Genomic DNA, 20437 nt, shown 5'->3' with positions numbered 1-20437 from the left:
GGCGAGACCTGACGGTGGCCAACTAAGCAAGCTTAGTTGGGCACAAAAGGGTGATACAGTTACAAAAGGCTGATATAATCTTAAATGCTAGGAAATTTAGTTGGTAAATGTTAGGTTCAATGTATCTATGTAATTCCCTGTTATTTCCAGACTTTCCTTTGGAGGATTATCGGATAACATTATACAGAGCAAATCACACCAATGAAGATGTGTATCAGCCTTTTGTGACTGTATCACCCTTTTGTGCCCAACTAAGCTTGCTTAGTTGGCCACCGTCAGGTCTCGCCAACGGGTATAGACTTATTTAATCTTTAAAGTAGGTAATTCAGACACCTTAAGCTTAGGTCAGAAGTTTTCTTGCTCTTTGAGGACTGGTTATCTTATATTAAGATATTCTGCTGCCATTATAATCACAGTTTTTCAGGGCATTTATCAGAAAACAATGCTGCTATAGCATCCGAGACAAAGCTTGTTCTAAGCGAAACACGATCATGATTATACCGACCAAGGTTCATCCAGGTTTATTTACTCTCTCCCTTGGCCCTTTCATCCCCCTCAGCTTCATCATTCGACCAGTCTCCCTCTGAATCATCATCCTGCACCTGCTCAATCCCTGGTGAACTCTTCGGGTCATCCTCTTCTTCATCTTTCTCCTCCTCCTCTTCATCATCATCAACAAACTCTGGACCTCGCTCCTCCCATTTATCGTGGTACGGATGAATCTCCTCTCTATAGCGATAGCACTTGAAACACAAGCTATACGAGAGTTCGCAACCGTTACAGAAGTATAAGATGCCATAGACGTGCTAATAGGTCAGTAAAATGGGCACATTGATGTCGGGGGAAACTTACACGGAGGCACAAGTCGCAGAACCCTGTAGTTCGCGCTGCCTTCTTGGAAACATGGAACTTGGACTTCCAGTCGTCTTCCTTTTTCTTACTAGGACTCGCTGTTAATAACTCTACCACTTCCTGCGATGCGCCATGGAATCTGGCCATCTTGAGTGGCGACCATTCTCTGTCATCAGAGGTCCGACCTCGAACCGATGGGTCTGCTCCACGATCCAGAAGAAGTTTCACGATTTCGGGGCTGATTTCCTTGGGCGTGCCCCAACTTTCACATAAGCGACATGCCCAGAGCAGAGGCGTCCAGCCATCATCATCAGGCTCATTGATAGATATTATCCCATTTGTATGAGAGAGCACCAACTCGACAAGATCAGATCTTTCCGTTGCTACAGCAAAATGTAGCACTGTCAAGCCAGACTTGGTCTTCGTAGTGATGCCAAGACGTTCTTCATCATCGCCACTTGATTCGAGCAGTAGTCTAAAATGCTCAGCTGTTTTCAAGGCTGCGTAGTGTATCGGCCGTCGCCCGTGGAGGTCTTGCCAGCCAATATCAGCACCTTTCTCGAGAATGAGTTTGATCGTGTCTATAGAACCAGTCAGGATCGCTGCATTCAAGACTGATCCCATATTTCCACCATGAACATTGACGTCGGCGCCAGCGTCATTTATCAGGTATCGGGCAATTACATCCTTGTTCTCGGCAGAAGTATAATACTTCTCGAACAACCTCTGTAGTGGCGAGCCATACATCCAGGTATTGGCAACATCAGGACTGGCGCCCTTCGCGACGAGCACTTTGACGATGTCAACATTACATGTCTCTGTTGCGATGTGCAGAGCAGTCCCGTTTTTAGCAGCCACCGCGTTCAAGTCAACCTTTTGAGAAGAAAGCATTCGTACCAATGGAAGGTCTCCGTTCACGACGGCTCGTCCCAGTGGGGTATACTTTTCGTTGTTCCGGATTGTCAAACTAGCACCGCGGTTTATCAGGCGTCTGACGACAGATAGATTTGCAGGATTTGGAAGACAGAACATGACAGATCCTTCCCCTATGTCTCTAGAGTCGATATCCAACTTGTACTCCAGCAGGATCTTGACACTCTCTTCGTTATTGGTGGCCACGGCAAGGATGAGAGGTGTTCCACCTTTTGGAGTTTTTGCCTCAATGTCAGCACCCTTTTCCAACAACAGCCGGAGTAGCTCATTGTAGCCAAAGGATGCTGCACAATGAAGAGGCGTATAGCCCGCGTCAATAAAGCCGCCATCGGGGCACCTGGTTTCAAGATCTGGATTGTGTTCAAGAAGCAACTCAACTACATTTGTCTGGTTAAAAAACGAGGCGAGGTAAAAAGACGTGCCGTCTGAACTCGGTAAGTTGATGTCGGCTCCGGCATCAATTAAAACCTTCATGCACTCTGGGCGACGGTAACTCGAGTGGATTGCTGAGCGTCCTATGTCGCTAACGGCATTCATATCCGCCCCAGCATCAATGAACGTCTTGGCTATTGTCGGTTGGCCTCCCAGGACGGCGGAATTCAAAGGCGTGATTTCTTTGGGAGCAGCGTAGTTGACGCTGGCTCCCTTCTGTAGGAGAGCTGTAACTATGTCTTGATACCCTGCTCTGGCAGCCGCCACGAGAGGCGTGCCATGATCTGGGGAATCGTCCAGCTGCACATCAACTTTGTGACCCTCTTCAAGCAGCATGTTCACTATCTCAATATTATTCGCTCTTGTAGCGTGAATGAGAGCAGAATCGTCATCGAACTCTTTACACGTGCCGTGGTCAAGCAGCATACGGCAAATCTTTACGTGGCCCGACCGTGCTGCTATGCCCAAGGCATGGAATGAGTGGGCTTCTCTCAACTTTGAATTGATATCCAAGCCAGCATCAAGTACTGACTGGAGGCACTTTGGGTAGGGAGCCCCTGAGATGGGAATCAGGGCAGGTCGAAGTTCCCTCACGTTGGCAGTGAGGACTTCTGTGTTCGTTCCAGCTTTGACGAGGGCTTGAAACACTACGTGATGGCCTCTACCTCCTGCATACCATAGAGCGTTCCTGCCTTTATTGTCCTGGGCTTCGACGAGTGATGCTTTGGCAAGCCTGTCGACGATCTTCGCTCGGCCATACTTGCCAACTACCACTATGGGCGGTGTGTCTACCCAGTTGGAGTTGATGAAAGCAGGGTCAGCTCCGTGCTCTATGAGGGTGTCGAAAGCTGCAGTCTCGTCTCTGACGATGGCGCAGTGGAGAGGTGGCGAACAATCTGGATCTGTCGAGTTCGCTTCCGCTCCAGCCTGCAAGATAGTCTTTAAGTGCTCAGATGAACCGAGATAGGCCAGTCGTGAAGCAAGCGTGCCAGGCCACTTAGCTATGTGTAGATTTTCAGTGGCATACGCTAGCAAGATACCCAGTGTGTTCAATTCTGCCGACCGTCCTGCGGCCAGTATAGCTTCGAGGCAGATATCTTCGCTTATCATTGACTTCTTGAGTAGTAACTTGACAACATCGCTATGCCCGTACCTCGATGCCTCAATCAGTGCCTGAGAAATACCGCACTCGTCTGGTTCTTGAGATTCGATGCGGAATCCCACAGAGTCGTCGTCGCCTATAGACGCCATTATTGGTAAATGTGACAGGAAGACTCGGTCGGACCTGATGTGAGGATTCGAAAGATACCATCTGGCTGCAGCCCAACGCCGGGGTGCTGTCTCGTCGTTGAAGAAGCTTGCGATGTTGGAAGATTCTATCTTTGGAGATGCTGATGAGTGACCTCGTTGGTAGTGCAGTGGCCAGAATTCGACAGCATATGGTGTAATATCTGATGGGTATTCAAATATTCGTTGATCAACAGGACATGTTCGGCAAGCTGCTAGGATCTTGCCTTGGGTAGAAGACAAGGTGAGATATCCAACACAAGCGTCGGTGATCTCTCGATGGCCTTCTACCGAAGAGTTCCAAGCGTACCAAGGCTGGTTTCTGTCGGAAGCCTCATGGCTAGTCATCAAGAAGTCCCGAGCAGCTGGATGGCGAAATTGAACGTGACCATTCTCTAGTATTATCATAGGTCCAAGACAGCTTTCAATATCCCACATGAGATATCCATATGTCTCCTGATCAGGCCCCGGGTCCGTTGAGGTACCGAGGCTGAGTGCACTTCCCAGTTCTTCAGGAGTCAACGGTCGAAAAGACAGCACCATCCACATCAAGACTTTTCGGGCCCACGGTCGCGAGTGCTCCGGCACCGCCTGCAAGCATCTTTCGAATATCTTGGCCGGTGAAAGAGGTGCAAGAGATGTGAGCTCCCGCTCTAGAGCTGACTTGGTCGATACACAAGGGGCTACGAGGAGCCATTCGAGAAGGAAGCGGCGCAGCAAGTCATCGTCACCGCAGGAACCCAATAATTGTCGTATTTCTTGCTCAACGTGGCGATATTGCGGCCGCACGTGGCACAGCTCAGTCATGAATTCCAGCACAATGCTCTCGATAACATCAGCTGTCGGCGGGTGCTCTCTCAAGTCAATTGAAGGAAACTCCGATAGAGCCCCGCGTATCTGACTCTCATCAACGGTCGTCACCAGAATCTTGAAATGCTGCTCAGAATTCTTGGCCATGTCAGAGACCATGGACAAGAACAAACCACTGCTGTCATCACACTGATCGAGCCCATCAATGATCCAGTGAATTTCGCCTTGGGTTGTTATATCCCTCATAAGCTTTTCCAAAAAGAAGAAGGCATCATTATCAGTCCAACAATTTGAGAAATCAGGCGGTTCTATGTCTGGCATCTTATCGTTAGGGGATTCTCTTATCTGACTGAGAATCTGGAGCAAGAAGGAGTTTGCCATGGCCCCGATGGAATTCCGGCGGATATCGTATTTGTCGAATTTGAAGTAGAGAATGGCTCGGAAGGTCGTGCTCTTTCCACGATCTACTATCCCTTCATACACATGCTGAGCCACGTTAGAAATGTTGGAGGTGCCGTGAATATGCAGAAGAGCGAGACCCCAAGACTTCAGCCATTTAATCATGGTATCGTGCTCAGTAATCCAGCCGAATCCGCGGGTTGTGTTGAACTTGAATGGATAGATTGGAGGTGCCTGGAGCATTATGGCTTCCATAACGCGAGATAGCTTATCGTTCTGCCAGGGAACTGTAATTTATGTTAGCAGGTTTCTTCTGGCAGAGGTTTCATTGCGTGCTGAATTACAAGATGAAATTCTCTTGGTTTGAAAGCCTTCGTACGGAGCATACCCTTCAGGTTCCTCGTTCAACTCGTTATGAGACATGTCAATGAGTGAAACCTTCTCCATGGGAACTCCAAGTGCTGCCGTGTATTTGTCAAAGACCTGTAAGCCAGTCAGTATCATCAATGGAACATAAAATCTACTTTTCAACTTACTTCTTCAGCAGGATCCGCCTTCGATGAAATGATATTGATAACGTTGGCGCGCGTTAGAACTCTTGTGTTCAAGAACGAATTGTTTACATCAATGATTGATCTCGCGAGACATTTCATATTCAGGCTAGTCGCTGTTGAATCTGCTGGTTTCAACGCGTCAAGCCTGGTAGCAAGAATCTCGATGTCTTGATGTGTATCCAGGGTTCTGTGTGGACAGCCGAAGAACATCTGCAGGAGGTTAAGGATAGTTCATAGAAACTTGGATCTTTATGTTCCATACCAAAAGTTTCGTTGAGTAGCTAATATCAGTATGTACACTGTCATATCGACTGGCTAGTATCAAAGCCTGATATCTGTTAGCATGAACACAACGAAATGGATTACATCCCAACCAACCTTCTTCGCGATAATCCCTCCTATGTCGTGGCCAAAGAACGCTATAGGTAACGGCTAGAGTCTCTCAGTTGGTTATCGTCCAGACCCGAATTCTCAAGGATACTCACCGTTTGCTGGTCTGTCCTCAACTCGCTAAGCTTTTGAAGAAGCGTAGAGGCCTCAGAAGAAATAGCCTCCTCGGGATATGTAGCCTCTGTTATTTTTGTGGCATCATAGGCATACTGAATAATGCGGACTTCCCAGTTCATCTGCGCCGCCAAGCCCTGAATCCAGGTGTTGGTCTTGCTTGAGTCCCATGGCTTGCCTCTCCGGCCAACGAGGCCATGGATTGCTACAATACTATAGCAAGCTTTGTTAGAAATATGGCTGGTAGAAGAAGGTAAGGTTATCTTACTCGAATTTTTTTTCGCTTGCCTCATATTCTTCGGTTGTATCGATCGAGAGACCCAGGTCAGCGGATGGAGACTCGTTATCCATGGTATTGCTAGATGTCTCCGTAGCATTGAGCGACCGTTCCTCTTGTTCCATGGCGACTTCGGCAGGCACCTGCGATGTTGATTCAAACTACAGGCTAGTTTCTAGAAACTGGAAGTTGATAGGATCCTAGTCATCATGAGGAGCGGTAGTGTCAAAGGCTGACTCAGTCACCGTGAAATGGGCTGATCGGCCGTGGATCGTTCGTAAGCCTATGATTGTTGACCCCTCGTATCGAAATTTGTGATACCAAGGGGAGGCAAGGAAATAGAGGGTCTTCGTCCTAAGTAATAAAAATAACTAATCTAAAGCACCCCTAAGTCTATACTAAACTTACCTAAATCTTTTTGTCACTTAGGATAAAGGCCCTAAGTTAATCTTGGTCCCCGAGGGCTGCTTACGACCTGCATGAGCTGAACGACAACTGGCAATAGCTCCGGAAAATCGACCTATAGATAAGCAGAGAGAGCTTTGAGAGGTTGGGTAATCCTTGTCAATGTGGAGGCTGGGCTCCTGGATGGAGTTATCCTTCCGATATATGAGCAAATCATAGGATCTTCCACCACGGATTTTCGAAAAGGATTAAGCTATTGCTAGGCGAGTAAGCTTATCTCCACTTTTAAGGATGGAATGGGTCAAAGCTCCGCAAAAGGTGTTCGCAAAAACTTGCCAATACGTGATTCAGTTGGTACCTGAGATGTACACTTTTGATCAAGCTCTGAGTAACTTGTCTAGGTGGTCTGTGGTATTCAAGTCAACTAGAGAGTCAATGCTACAGAATTTGCTTCAGGAGCTCTGACTACCTATTTTACTTGTCTTCACAGAGTTCTCGATCACGTTGGCCGACGTGATATCGCAGACAGCGTTTAGATCTATTTCCCCAAGCTTCATCTCCATGTCCTTGTACCTATCACTTGTTGGAGCCAGCGTCGGATCAAGTAGTACCGGGTCATCACGCTTCGTGGTGCCGACAAGCCATTCCATCGACGTTCTCCAGTCGGCTTTGGCGTTGACGGTCACCACGCACTGGAAACGTCCCTCGTCCCTTCTCTTGAGCAGAATGGCGGTTCTCATAGAGACGGGTACACCAGTCTTTGTCTCAGGGTTTTCCAGCAGCGTCCAAGACGCGCAGTTTGGCTTGCCATAGTTTCGCCCGCGCAAATCGATGGACCCTGTGACGGATGCTGCGTAGCTCATCTCTCTTGCAATTTCACGCTCATACTTCAGACCGCTTCCTAATTCCACTCCAGCTGCGCCTGCGCCAAGGGTCACGTCGCCTCCAGTAGTTGTTGTCTCTGTCTGTGTCGTCTGAGCAAATCTCAAGTTGCCGTTGGGCGCGATAGCAAAAACCTGGGGGTCGGCTACGCCTTTCTCGCTAGCGGAGAACCTCAGCTCGATATCGACATGTGCGATGCGTCGCGCTCGCTTTCTCGGGTCAAATCGAAATTCGAGAACAATTAGAGTACACAAATCATCGCCATCGGGATCAAATAGGCCGTGAATAATGTCGACACTGGAGCAGCGAATGTCCACGGCGCCTTTGCGTTCGATGATGTTCTCGCGCTGATACAGATCCAATGGATCATTTTGAGTGCGAAACTCACTCCCCTCTTCGCCTTTGGGTGCAAGTGCGATGCCAAAAGAGATTTCTTCCTCGGCATCCACGTCGTAGTCAGGGTCAGTACTCATTGTGTGAGCGTTGACGCCAATAGGTAGGATATGAGTACTCTGTAAATGGTAGAAGTTTGTGATCAAGAAGTGGAGGGGTTGTCCACGATAGCCTGATCTGATACATACGAGGTACATGCGCTTGGAAATAGGGTTCTCTGCACCCCTGTTCATTTATGGATATCCTTGAGTCTGGTGAGCGGCTAATAAATGACGTGTCTTCTGTAGCTGCAGGCTGCTGCAGGTAAGCAGACAAGCAAATAAGCAACCAGAGGATCATTGAAATGCAAAACAAGAGCTGAGAAAAATACATTCCAAATAGATTTGACACCAGAACAATGACAAAAGTTGCATTTACAACAGATGTCGGAGGCGTCGTTAGCGATGATGACGACAAGGACTACGAAAACGATGATTTTGAGGAGGAGCCCGCCAAGATACCTAACCACGATGAGGTGCTTTTTGCCTTTGAGAGCATCACGAATGAGGCTCGGAATATGAAGTTGAACCTGGGCAGGAAAGAAAATCGGGAGAGCTTCTTACAAACATATGGTCAATTTCTCTCAAAGTCGACAAAAGACTCAAACCAGACACTCCTTCATATGATTGCAAACACGGTGGGACACAAATCGTTGACTCGCTGTGTCATCAAGTTCGACAAGACCTTGCTGTACCGCGTGGACGATTCAAGCAAGACTCCTCTGCATATCGCTATCGCCAAAAAGAACCATACGTTCATCGAAATGGTCCTGGATGAGAAGAAATCGAGGGATGACCTTGATTCACTGCTCCGCATTACTTGTGAGCACAGGAGAAACTGCATACATACGGCCATCTATCACAACCTTCAGCACCAGCTTACCATAAAGTTGATTAAACGAGCATCCGAAGAGACACTTCGCGCCCCAGATCAAAGCGGCTTGACACCCTTGCACCTGGCAGTCGACTACAAATATGCATCAGAAGCACAATTAAAGATTGTTGTGGCGCTTCTTGCTCACGGAGACAGTGCCTTGGATAAGTATACCAAAGAACCTCAAAACCTATCCGTCTATGAATACCAAGACCATACACAGCGTCTCTGGCGGAAACAATTCGAGGTGCCAGCTTCCGCTCGTATTGGGGAGAGAAAGCAAGTTGAATCCAGAGAGGACCAAGGCCAAGACGGTGAACACGCTGGATCCAGGCCCAAAGGAGGGTTGGAGCATGTTAGTGGGAGAAGTCGCATCTCTCAACAGCCAGGCAAAGACGGCCACGGAGGGCTACATCGAGGGCCTGATAATTTTCATGCACGAGGATCAGAGCAGACAGATGTATCCTCTTCAATCCACACTTCAAACGCAAATGGACTCCATGGAGCTGAGAACGGAAGAACGCCGGTAGAGGCACCCGAAGGCTTCAAGCCTATACAGAGAAGACAAACGGGTATGGAGAACGTTGAAAAGCAGGCCCAGGAAGAGAAGCGCAAGAGCGAATACGCAGAGAAGATCCGCCAGGCAGTCAAGCTGCATTATCTCCGGACTACTCTGACGATCAATTCGAAGCCTGCCAGCAGAGACCAGCTCAAAGCTGTGAAGTTTCTTCATGGCGCGAATCTCAATAGTGAGACAAGACTCCCCTTAATTTAGGCAATGCTAACTCTTGGTTTTAGACATTAACTTATGCTTCGACTACTCGGAGGCACCACCCGAGATCTACGAGGATTCTTTCAAACAGAGTTATGACCATATCAACTTTGACCAAGTTCTACGCTATGTTTCGTTCCGAAGAATAGAGCTTCAGAAACCTCCTGTATCAGCTGTAAAAGCAAGGCTAACTAGGAATCGGACGCAGACGTCAAACAAAGGACGCGGTAGGGGTGATCTCACTGTTTTCTTCAACTGGCTCAAGGGGAAGGGGGTCAAACACATCCTTAAGGTGATGGTGGATGACCTGAAAGATCCATCACATAGCGACAAGGCACTCGAGGATTGTCTTCGACCTTTTGAGGTGGAGATCCTTGACTGGACCAAGGTTGACTTGTGTCCAGAGACAATCCTGACTGCTTGTCGGAATGTGAGACAGCTCTATTTGCGATGGAGTGGTAACAGGGCCATTTTGAGAGCTTGGAGTGAGCCTGAAGGGCTGGCGAAGCTAGAAAAGCTAGAGGCGGTACATCTGGTATACAGTGAAGAGCAGGTATGTGCTAGTCTAGGACCTACCTTCAGAGTGAAACTAACATCGCATGTTTGATAGGCATTGGAGTCGGCCGATCGCATCACTATGTACGCAAATGATTTCGAGGAGCGGTTGAACGAATCAGCAGCTGCAAACCCTAAAAGGACTCTTTCAAATGACGAAGACGATACTGGGGGAGTAAGACGTATACTCGTCTTTAGATGCAAAGCAGATGTCCCAGGAAGTGAACGCATCGTCCGAGAAGGGGCATTTGCAAAAGCTCAAAGCGGCATCAATGAGATGAGTCTACAGTCTAACAGATGGTTGAACTGTATGGACAAGTTTGCAGATGAATTACAGAATACGTGCTCTGAGTTTGTCAAGCCTCAGAATGGCATCAAGGTCGCCCTCATCGACGATGGCGCTGATCCCTATGTTGAGTCTCTTCGTGGTAAAATCTGGGGTGGAGAAACGTTCAGCAGAGGTTTCCCGCACGAAAATGGACCAAGCCCTTACTATAGGTCTACGAAGGGCCATGGAACTGTTATGGCGGATATGATTTGCAGGGTATGTCCGATGGCGAGGCTTTATGTGTATAAGCTTGAGACGCACACAAGTCTCAACTTGGCGACACAGACCCATGGGAAGGAATACATCGCTGCTGAAAGCGCGGCTCTGGTGAGTACAGATCTAGAAACAAGCATGTTTCCATGGCTAACAAAAAATAGGCTGTAAGGGCAGCGATAGATCAGAAGGTGGACATCATCTCAATGTCCTGGACGGTCAAAGAAACAGTCGAGAACCGCGATGGCGTCAATACTTTCCGCCAAGCTATCAAGGATGCCCTTGACGCCGGTATCCTCCTCTTCTGCGCCGCCGCCGACACCGGGGCCATCGCAGAAGTCGAATATCCATGGTCTTTCGACCAGCGGCGCATCTTCCGCATCGGCGCAGCCACTGCAGACGGCCGCGTATGGGGTCCAACAGGCAACCCGCAGAGCCTAAGTTTTATCTTACCTGGCCACAAGGTAGTATCGCGAAATCCACACCGAGAGGGGGCGTTACCAGATGACTTTGAAGAACGCACCGGCTCATCTGTGGCTACGGCTTTGGCAGCTGGTCTAGCAGCACTTATATTACACTGCGTCAACCTTGCTGTTGTTTATGGTAAGGAACATCCGTCCACTACAGCTGTTAGCGCCGAGGATCTGGAGCGGCTTGCGAATCACGATGATATGTATAATGTACTTCGTGGTATTGGGCTGGATGAGGGGCAGCAGCGGTTTATTGAGGTTTGGCGACGGTTTGATCGCCCAGCGAAGGAACTGAAGGAGCCGATGAGCGACAAGATGGATGCACTTGGGATTGTGGCTAGACTGGCTCGAGATCTTGTTCCTAGTGGGAGTAGCTAGTCTTGCACCAGGCTATGGGCAGCCATTAAATGTGTCATAGTAAGTGCAGGTCGGAAAGATTAGGCAGCGGTTGCTGTTCAGGTTGTAGAAAGTTGCAACTGATGGTATACATCTTCCGCTAAAGTTCGAGGGAGAAGCCATTATCAAACAACAAAGCATCGCCTCTGACAACCCAAACGGTCGCCTTATCCAATAAATTTGCAACCTGTTGCCTCTTTTCGATATGACTGATACAAATGTCTGCTAGCAAAGATCAAACCCAAGTCGTACCCCACATTCCACTTGCATACTTATGCGTCCGGATCTTGCGTCTCCCATCAGGTAACACTTCCACATACTCATTCAATCCTGGTCTGTATCCAAGCTCCTTTTGTTTCTGCTTAGCAATCTTATCAGCTTCCTTCTCTGTAGTAGTCGGTGGCCGAGTTGGCAATGGCAGCCCTGATCTGCGAGCGTCCTCAACTGCAAGATAGAAGCCTAGGTCATCTTGAATCTGAAGTAGACTCTCGGCAGATAACGAAGAGATTTGCTTCTGCATGGTAGTCAAGCTCGTAGAAGAGGATGCTGTTGCTGAAGGTTTTGTGTAGACAAATTCTGGGATATCATCGCGAATGCGCTCGCAGGTCCAGCAATGGCAGTGCCCCTGTATGGGCGATGGATCGTCCATATCGAAAAGAATCTTCGCATCTCGTTTGAGGTCCTGGCCCTACGTTGGCTCCGACTGTATGCCTCCAATCTCTTTCAGGAAGGTCTTGTATTGTCTTGGAAACAGGCGGTGCGTCCTCCAGAAAAGCCTAAGGCCGAAGGACTGATGACAAACCATCTCCTCTTCCACTGCATTGGGCTCCCTCAAGTGAAAGTCGAGGTACTCCAAGCCCGCACGGATCAGGGACCCTTGTAAGGCAGGTGAGCGTATCCACAGAAGCTTATGGGATTCCTCCATGATATCTTCATGCCTCTTGACTTCGCTAAATAAATCCGTCTCAATACGCACTTTGCCGGTGTCGGCATATGCCGGGGGACTCTGGATATACTCAAGAATGTCGCATGGTTGAGAGGTGATATTAGTGAACAACTTCTGTGCAGATCGAGGGAGTACAAGCTGCATCTTGTCCATATCGATGACATCGCGAATGGCAGGCCAAGGGAAGCAAATACTTTTCAAGCGCGTGGCATTGGCACCCTGTGCGTCGCAGGCAGCATCATAAGCCTCTGAGTTCAGCATAAGTGCGTACCAGACGAGTAGGATATCCAACGGTGGAAGATAGTCCTTTGTGAGCTGAAGAGCAGCACGGCTGCCGCCATGATGCGAGTAGGCATTCGCGTGGTTCAGTAATAGCTCGATGCCAGACCACCAGGTAGTAAATCGAGTAACGGCGAGCTTTATGAGAAGATCCCATTTTTGGGATGCGGGAAGTTGCGTAGGCTCTGAAGGCGACGCTGGCACTGCACTCTTGGTTTCGTCATATGAAGGTGGTTGGATGACCTCGACGTCAAGCGCCTTTGCGCCAGCCCTCAGGTTGCGAAAACATTCAAGAAGAGCCAGATGTACGGCAGCATGGCTCGCGTCGGGGTATGCCAATAGAGTCTCAATACTTTGTGCTTCGGTCTCACAGGGAATAGAAAATACATTTGAGAAGACCCTTGGGTCAGGAATGATTGTTTGTTTACCGTCTGGCTGAGCGGGTTTGTATGACGATGGCAATGTCCAGGTGTGAGGATCCAGATTGACCGCTTGGTCCACGACCTTTGCGCCGCTGCGAAAGTTCTTGAACAGGGGCATCGAAAAACCGTTGAACACTCAAAGTTGAAGCAGTGGCGAGTAGGAACCAGTAGAAGATTGAGCAGAGTCGATTGATTTAAGGATTGAAAACGAATCATTAGCCTGGCACTCTGCCTTGAAATTCCTTGGTCGAATTGCGCCTCATTCTGGGGCGCATGACGCTAAGCCACCCAACTTTAAAAGCTTAATTCAGATAAGGCAGGGATAGAGGTCAGCCAAGACAATCGATGACATTAATATGAGCAGTAAATTCTTGAAGTAATAGATATAGTTATTAATTCCAGTGTGCGGTAAGAGACAGGAGTAACCAAGCCCGGTCTCTTGATTATTTTGAGACCCCCGAAGCCCCTAGCAACATCATTGAATAAGATATCTCAATTCAGGTTCCAAGAAAATCAAGACTGCTTACTTACAAAGAGGCATATCGAGTTGAAACACCACTGGAGAATTATACTAGATATATATATAAGTGGTTGAGCTGCCTTGGAATGTAAAACAATGGTAAGTCTTTCATCCGTTTCCTTGATCTTCGCTGTTGACATTTCAGGCATAATTAACAGGCAAATTCAGATTACCTAAAGATCGAAATACCTCCTATTAATCATTGCTTCCTGTAAGAAAGGCATGTAATACTTTTGCAGCCTCCTCCGAATCATCCTTTCCTCGGATCTGATCCAGAGCAGCTTGGGTCTGCTCAGGCATAAAGCCTCGTTCAGGTGTAAAGAAATATTTAATCGTTTCCGTTGAAATCTCCTCGTCAAATTCAAAATGACCTTGAAATGTCAAAACACGTCCCGGCTGATAAATACCCTGCACGGTGCAATGCGGCGTGCTTCCTATCGGCATCCACGACTCGGGCCAAGATGTCTTGAACCGAACATGGTCGCCGTGTGCGAATTGCATCCGTAATCCATCCCCGTCAGGGAGGCTCAGAACATGACTGAAATGAGCTGCGAATTCTGGGTTCAGGGCGACTTTGTGGATGCCGACTTCATAGCCCTTTGGATCCTTCTCGACAATGACTCCGTATCTTTCAAGCAGGACTTCAGAGATGATCTGGTGCCCAAAGCAAGCTCCGAATAATCGTACATGCTGATAATATTGGTAGGTTTCTTGAATAAAAGATTTCAATCTGGCGATCCAGGTATCCTTATCATAAACTCCTTTGATAGATCCAGTGATGAGGAAGGCGTCGAAGTCGTTTGGATTGGGATATTCGTCTTTGATAATATCGAATGCAGAAATCTCCAGAATTCTATCAGACCCTAGAGTTTTATTGACAGCTTGCAGCCGATGGGCAAAGATGCTGCTATACGTTGGTCCCCAAGTCTCGGCGACCTTCGGCACAACATAGTCGCAATCCAAAATGGCGACCCGTACAGGTTGCTGAAGTCGGCTTTTTACGGTCATTATTTCTCAGAGGTGGAGACGGTTTATATCCTGATCTTAAAACTTCGAAAGAGTCAAAGAATTTAAATCGCTTGAGGAGCTGGACCGTTGGAATCCTGTAGATAAGTACTATCTTGTAATGTCCGCCTGATCATGAATTACAACCAATTGCACCCCCACTCACTATTTTTACCAAATCTGGAAAGTTTTAGAGACTGTTGGTCGGACTAGCTCAATCCGATGCTACCATGAAGTGGGTGTTCTCCATCCTTATCGGCTACTTGCCGGTCCATGCCGAAGTGCTCGGGATAACGTCCGACTAACAGATCCAACCCCCATCAACGTTATAAACAGCTCCAGTGACGAAACTGGCTTCTTCACCGAGGAGAAAAGCGATAACATTCGCAATTTCGTGAGGCTCAGCAGGACGCTTTTGAACCTGCAGCGCAACTTCTGCTTCTACTGCTTTAGCCATTCCCTCACCTTCCATCATGGGTGTTCGAACACTGCCTAGTCATGATAATAGTAGTCAGACCTACGGTAGTTTGGTGTGTGAAGCTTGGGTGATTTTCTCCTAGCCTAATGGAATGAGACGTACCTGGTGCAACACAGTTGATGCGAATATTCTCGTTCTCTTTTGCGGCAGATCGAGACATGCCAATGACAGCATGCTTGCTTGCACAATATACAGAAGCATTAGCAAAGCCAGCTTGGCCATCAACGCTAGCTGCCGATACCTGCACACGCATAAGCTCTCCCATCCCGGTGAAGAAATTGATCGACACCTACAATGCTTCCTCCAGACTTGATATGATGTAGTTCTGCTCTCAAACAATTGAAAACACCGCGAGCATTTACTCCCATGATGAAGTCCCACTTATCATCAGTCTCATCGCGAAGACATGTGCCGTGTGTGAAAACGCCGGCCATATTAACAGCGCCGTTAAGCTTGCCAAAGACAGAAACCGTCTTCTCGATCCATGCATTTACTTCTTGGCTGTCACTCACATCGACTTGTGTGATGATGTGTCCATCACCAGGAAGAGACTTGAGAGCAGCCTCAAGGCCGGCTTTGTTCATGTCGGCGAGCGAGAGTTGGGCACGACGACTTGCTAGGAGCTTAGCAACTGCGAGGCCAATACCGGATGCTGCACCTGTAATGGCAATCTTCAACACTCAGGTTAGGTGCCTTGATGTCAAAAGGGGAGAGATCTTAATATATATACCGACTTGCCGTCAAATGAAGCCATTGTTGATGGACTGGGGCTTTACTTGGCTGATATCAGGCGTGTGTATGTTGGAGGACTGTCTAAATTGAGACCCAGTTGTGTGATTTGTAGTTTATCTCGGTGTCTGAGAGCTTACAATTGCCACAGAAAACTTGATATGATAAAGTACCAAATGTGAACCGAGCTACTGCTATTTAAATAAGTCCTTCATTTCCAAGAGGTGGACTCATGCCCATAAATTACTCGTAGACCTGCCTATTCCCCCGGTATCTGTGATCCAAACAACACATCTAACTCTAACTTCTATAGGTCGATCGTGGTAGGCAACACAGACACACCATTTTATCCAATTTGGGTTACCTTTCTTGCACAAAGGGACGGTGCATAATAACTGTACTACTGCATCGCCCTCCATTCAGCTCGTTAGGCTCGACATACCAAATCCGGTTAGACAGCACAGACCTCTGCAGTCGACCCGAGCATCTTGTGACTCTGAACCTTGGTACAGTCCATGGCGCAGGAACGAATCATGGTAATGATGACAATCCGATGGTACGTTTTTGAGTAATCGGGCCTCTATTGATAAAGTCCAAAAAGCAGCGTTACTTGCGGGCCTTCTAGGGTAGTCAAGTAGTGGTTTAATTCGAGGGTGACAACGGAGATAAGATAAGATAAGATAACATCCAGGACTTCTAGAGTACCTTATTCCTTTTCGGCTTGAGATAACTGCCAGCATTGGTAGTAAACAAGGCAGATGGGCCTTATTAGAGTTATTAGTCTTAGAAATATCTCAAAGCTCTATAGTCTAAATTTAAATTATCTTTCCTTCCTCCAATCATTGCTTAGGTAGCCCATCGGCGATTGGATATGTCTCCTTCGAGGCATCTATGTATAAGTCTTTAATATCATGGTGAAACTGCCCATGCACCCGACGAGCCAGCGAAGTCATGATGCTCCTGCTCAACAACTCGGGCGTCTTGTGCTTATGTTTCCAATTATGGCTCACAAAAACGCCCTGGCACTCGCCATTTCCATCGAGTGTAAACTCATTACCGTTGGCCTGATTGCACGGGATGTTTTTTACATCATGTGTTCTGTTGAACTCGTATCGGATATAGTACGAGAAAGCGCTCTGTTCATGTGCCCACTTGAAGTTCCAATGATCGCAGCCAGGTACACTCCGTGGGCAATCTTCCCATCGTTGAAACATATCTTGGGTACGCTGACTTGCTTGTGCGATGATGAAGCCCGTGTTTAGGATGAGGTTTCCTTGGGGATCGTAGTCTTGTTCCCAGTCAAGGTCGTAAGCCATGGCGACTAGGGTTTCTGGGCGGTAATCCCAGAGGTTCATAAGCCATTCAAGTGGAAGGTCGAGATGAGTAAAGACGGCGTCTGAGTCTAGCGAGATGACGAAGTCATGGGTCTTGAGAGCCTCTTTGGTGATGGCAGGCTTTACCCAAGTTCCGTGTCGATCGGGATAATCGGCTGCACGGACGAGTCGGTAATCGTAACCGTGAATCATAGCTAAAACGTCAGTAACAGCAGAGCATCAGATAGAGTTGACAAGACGTACCGTATATATAATGGTTCAAGTGTCCTCCAGTCCGCCCGGGTAGTGTTATGAAGTCCAAGGGGCATTCATTTAACATTGTGTTCTCAGTTTTACCATCAAGCCGAGTATCAGTGTCAACGATAACGACCCGTTTCCCTAATGGCTTCTTCCATCGCACTTGGTCGATTGGTACTTCGAAACGTTCTCCCTTGTCGGTGACGAATACTCTCTCTGTGATAGGATGTACCAGAGGTTTCCATAACTCCACCATTAGCTTCGGCAGAGCCAAGCTCTCGGTTCCATTGCCATACTGTTTATAGGCTTCCGGTCGAGATTTCTTATGACAGTTGGCACTGAAGGTATCCGTGGTTTGAGGAGCTGGAGGAGGAGGAGAGGGGGGGTTGGATGGAGAGACTGTGGGTTTCCTATGTAATACATCGTCGTTAGCATCGCCAGCGGAAGTCTTTACCATGTAACGGAGTGGCCAGTGTGTACTTACAACGGATAAAAGGAAGAGACGGGAAAGCAGAAGAAGATAAGAAATGCAGTGAGGCTAACAACTGAGCAGATCCATATAGCCCGCCTGGGGGCGTTCAACACTCCCATCTTCACACCATTCTGAGCACCACAGAATTGAAGACCCATTTCAAAAGAAACGAAGAACCAACAAGTTAAACATGACGTGACTACAGCGAGCTCAACGATTTAAAGACAACACCGAGACTGGATCTCACTCCCAGGGGTTACGGCATGATTCGTAGCCCTACTGATCTATGAAGGCCCGATGCTACGTCCACTGCATGTAAGTAGGAATAGCCGAAACGTTGATCAACGTAATCAAGTGGACGCATCGCTGTCACTCAGATACTATTTGGCCAATTGCAATGCATCTATCGTATGATGGCCACGATTCTTACTGTCAAGCACAAATTCCGGCTAGAATAGGAAACTACCGAAGTATACGAGAAGCCTAATTTCCGTTTCTTCGAAGAGGGAAATGTTCTAGACCTGTCTAAGCTCTGGCAATTGGCCGTTAAAATGTTACCTAACGCAAGGTCCACAGCTCGGTTAAGAAGCCGATGAGCATCAAACACCCAACACATGCTCATGTCATGCTAGGGATAAGAAACAGGCAGATAGAAAAGGCCACGGTGTTTCTGGGCTTTCAAACAAGTCCAAGTATACAAACAAGTCGTGAGATTCACGGCAGGCCATTAAGCTTAACTTGGTCTTCTTTATTAAGATGTCCCTTATGACGATATTCGTCAACCTGCCACGATCGACGGTAAATAGTGGACCTATGGTTAGTAAAAAAAGACGCATCGTTATGTGAAAGTTCGAGTTTATTGGAATTTGCGTATGATCCAGCTAAGCCTCCCTTTTACGCGTCAAGGCTGAGGCGCAACGCCGAAGGATTTAGTAGCATAACATCGGATACGGGGAAACCGGCCACCCCCAGAAACCGGCCACCCTCAGCAAAACACCAAGATTAAGATCGCGATTATAACTCAATTAAAAACACACTACTATATTTTTTATTTTAAATAAAATTTCTATTAGTGAATATTTATATAGAACTAAGTATAAAGATCTTTAAGTTTTAATTTTTTAATATGATATAATATTCTTTCTGGCTGTGACGAATGTGGTTTTAAACAGGGAAACTAGTCCATACTAGGTTTATATTTACAGATAGCATAGGGCATTAATACTAAGCGAGTAGGTTATTATATCTCTTAATAATTAAGTAATACGTATTAGGCTTATTAATATAAAGAAGTCTTATTAATAGCTAGTAAGCTAAGTCTATAAAAGTGCTAATAAATATAATTTATATACTAGTAAATAATAGTAGTAATTAGTAAGGTTATTATAGGATTAGTAGTAATTATATTAAATTAGCACTAATTATAATAAATTATCTATAATTATGGGGTCTTAGTATTAATCTGTTTAATAGGGCGGCTAATAATTAGCAGAAAATATAGGGTATATGTAATAAAACTGCTAAGGTTATAATATAATCTCTCCCCTCTGTTAGGCCTTATCCTTAAGGCCTAGTTATTATATTTTCTATTAGTTATCCCCTGGTAAGTCTAATCTTAATCTTATAATCCCCTTAAGATATCTAACTATATAATAAAGGCTAAGAAAACCTCTACTAAAAACTAAAAATCTCTTTATATCCTTATTATAGCATTTAGAAACTTTATTATGCCTTATTCTAACTGTATTTATTAAAAGATAAAAGATTTATATATCCTTAACCCTATAAAATTAAATTACTATAATCCTTATATTAAATCTAGGATATCCTATAATAATTATAGCTTATTTATAGCTATTAGTATATTTATTTAATATAAAATTATTTTTATAGGTTTGCTAATATAATATTAGCTTAAAAGATTATTAATAAGAAGTATTATCTTAAATATAAAGAGGAGGCAGCTAAGAATAAACTAATTAATTTTTTAGGCAGAATCTACTTATATTTATAATATAATAAATACTTAGTTTACTAAAATTACTTATTTATAGTATTAGTATTATTAAGTAGAGGTAAGGGGTATAAATATAATTTAATATAGCCTTAGTTTTATAAATAAATTAGAAAGGGCAGAATAGAATAAATAGGCTGTATTAGAGAATGCTATAGCAGATAGTACTTTTTAGGACTAGTCTGCTGTTACTAAGTAGTCTAAGTAGGATTTTCTTAGTTTAGGTGCTTTTATTAACTATTTTTCTAGTTTTAGTATTAGTAGAAGTTCTTTAGGAGTTATTAGGCATTTATAAGGTATTTTAGTAGTTCTTATATATTTTTATTTTCTAGGTAGTTTCTCTATTTAATTAGGTATATAGTTTATCTATTAATTTTATTTATATCTCTAATGGCCTCTGCCTTATAAACTTCTAGTCCTATAATTTATTATAGTTTATTACTAGTTTTAATATATATTATATTTGCTGCTAATTCTAGTATTAAGATATAATATACTAGGTAGTATTAAATTATTAGGGGTAAGTCTAGTTTATAAATATCTTTTTTTTTCTTTTATTTAATTTTAACTAGTCTGAGATATTTATAATTTAACTTATAACTTAGTTAGTCTATTTTAATATTTTTA

At 45.8% G+C, this 20437-nt stretch overlaps 5 protein-coding genes across 5 annotated transcripts; 1 reads left to right on the top strand and 4 right to left on the bottom strand.

The window, feature by feature from the left end:
* Window positions 1-358: 358 nt before the first annotated feature.
* FOBCDRAFT_252809 (ankyrin repeat-containing domain protein) lies at window positions 359-7843 on the bottom strand. Its single transcript, XM_059611014.1, has 18 exons — window positions 6942-7843; window positions 6812-6850; window positions 6521-6568; window positions 6040-6191; window positions 5753-5984; window positions 5530-5595; window positions 5250-5477; window positions 5058-5196; window positions 4972-5000; window positions 4796-4923; window positions 4665-4765; window positions 4471-4628; window positions 4180-4440; window positions 3705-4149; window positions 3442-3668; window positions 3258-3405; window positions 853-3218; window positions 359-806 (listed from the first exon to the last, which is right to left on the bottom strand). The coding sequence occupies exons 1-18, from the start codon at window positions 7806-7808 to the stop codon at window positions 522-524; spliced, it is 5919 nt and encodes a 1972-aa protein (XP_059467828.1). The 5' UTR covers window positions 7809-7843; the 3' UTR covers window positions 359-521.
* A 282-nt stretch (window positions 7844-8125) lies between these two features.
* Window positions 8126-11356, top strand: FOBCDRAFT_206133 (uncharacterized protein; the record flags this gene model as incomplete). Its single annotated transcript, XM_059609165.1, has 5 exons — window positions 8126-9389; window positions 9439-9965; window positions 10023-10511; window positions 10545-10622; window positions 10673-11356. 5 exons carry the CDS (start codon window positions 8126-8128, stop codon window positions 11354-11356), a joined length of 3042 nt encoding a protein of 1013 aa, XP_059465780.1.
* Window positions 11357-11609: 253 nt separating this feature from the next.
* On the bottom strand, window positions 11610-13206 carry FOBCDRAFT_252807 (uncharacterized protein; the record flags this gene model as incomplete). Its single annotated transcript, XM_059611013.1, has 2 exons — window positions 12177-13206; window positions 11610-12062 (listed from the first exon to the last, which is right to left on the bottom strand). Exons 1-2 carry the CDS (start codon window positions 13137-13139, stop codon window positions 11610-11612), a joined length of 1416 nt encoding a protein of 471 aa, XP_059465779.1. The 5' UTR covers window positions 13140-13206.
* A 528-nt stretch (window positions 13207-13734) lies between these two features.
* FOBCDRAFT_252806 (uncharacterized protein) lies at window positions 13735-15778 on the bottom strand (the record flags this gene model as incomplete). The annotated part of the gene is made up of 5 exons (XM_031189654.3): window positions 13735-14535; window positions 14849-15038; window positions 15127-15265; window positions 15318-15695; window positions 15755-15778. 5 exons carry the CDS (start codon window positions 15776-15778, stop codon window positions 13737-13739), a joined length of 1530 nt encoding a protein of 509 aa, XP_031033639.2.
* An 829-nt stretch (window positions 15779-16607) lies between these two features.
* On the bottom strand, window positions 16608-17954 carry FOBCDRAFT_167621 (uncharacterized protein; the record flags this gene model as incomplete). The annotated part of the gene is made up of 3 exons (XM_031189653.3): window positions 16608-17281; window positions 17331-17734; window positions 17809-17954. Coding segments are annotated over 3 exons (1224 nt in total), but the record flags the coding sequence as incomplete, so codon positions are not given.
* Between the last annotated feature and the right edge of the window lie 2483 nt (window positions 17955-20437).

The sequence above is a fragment of the Fusarium oxysporum genome, chromosome IX (assembly GCF_013085055.1).
Source record: "Fusarium oxysporum Fo47 chromosome IX, complete sequence".
In the NCBI taxonomy this organism is placed as follows: Eukaryota; Fungi; Ascomycota; class Sordariomycetes; order Hypocreales; family Nectriaceae; genus Fusarium; species Fusarium oxysporum.
The sequence above is the reverse complement of the archived record's forward strand: the minus strand, read 5'-3'. Positions and strand labels throughout refer to the sequence as shown.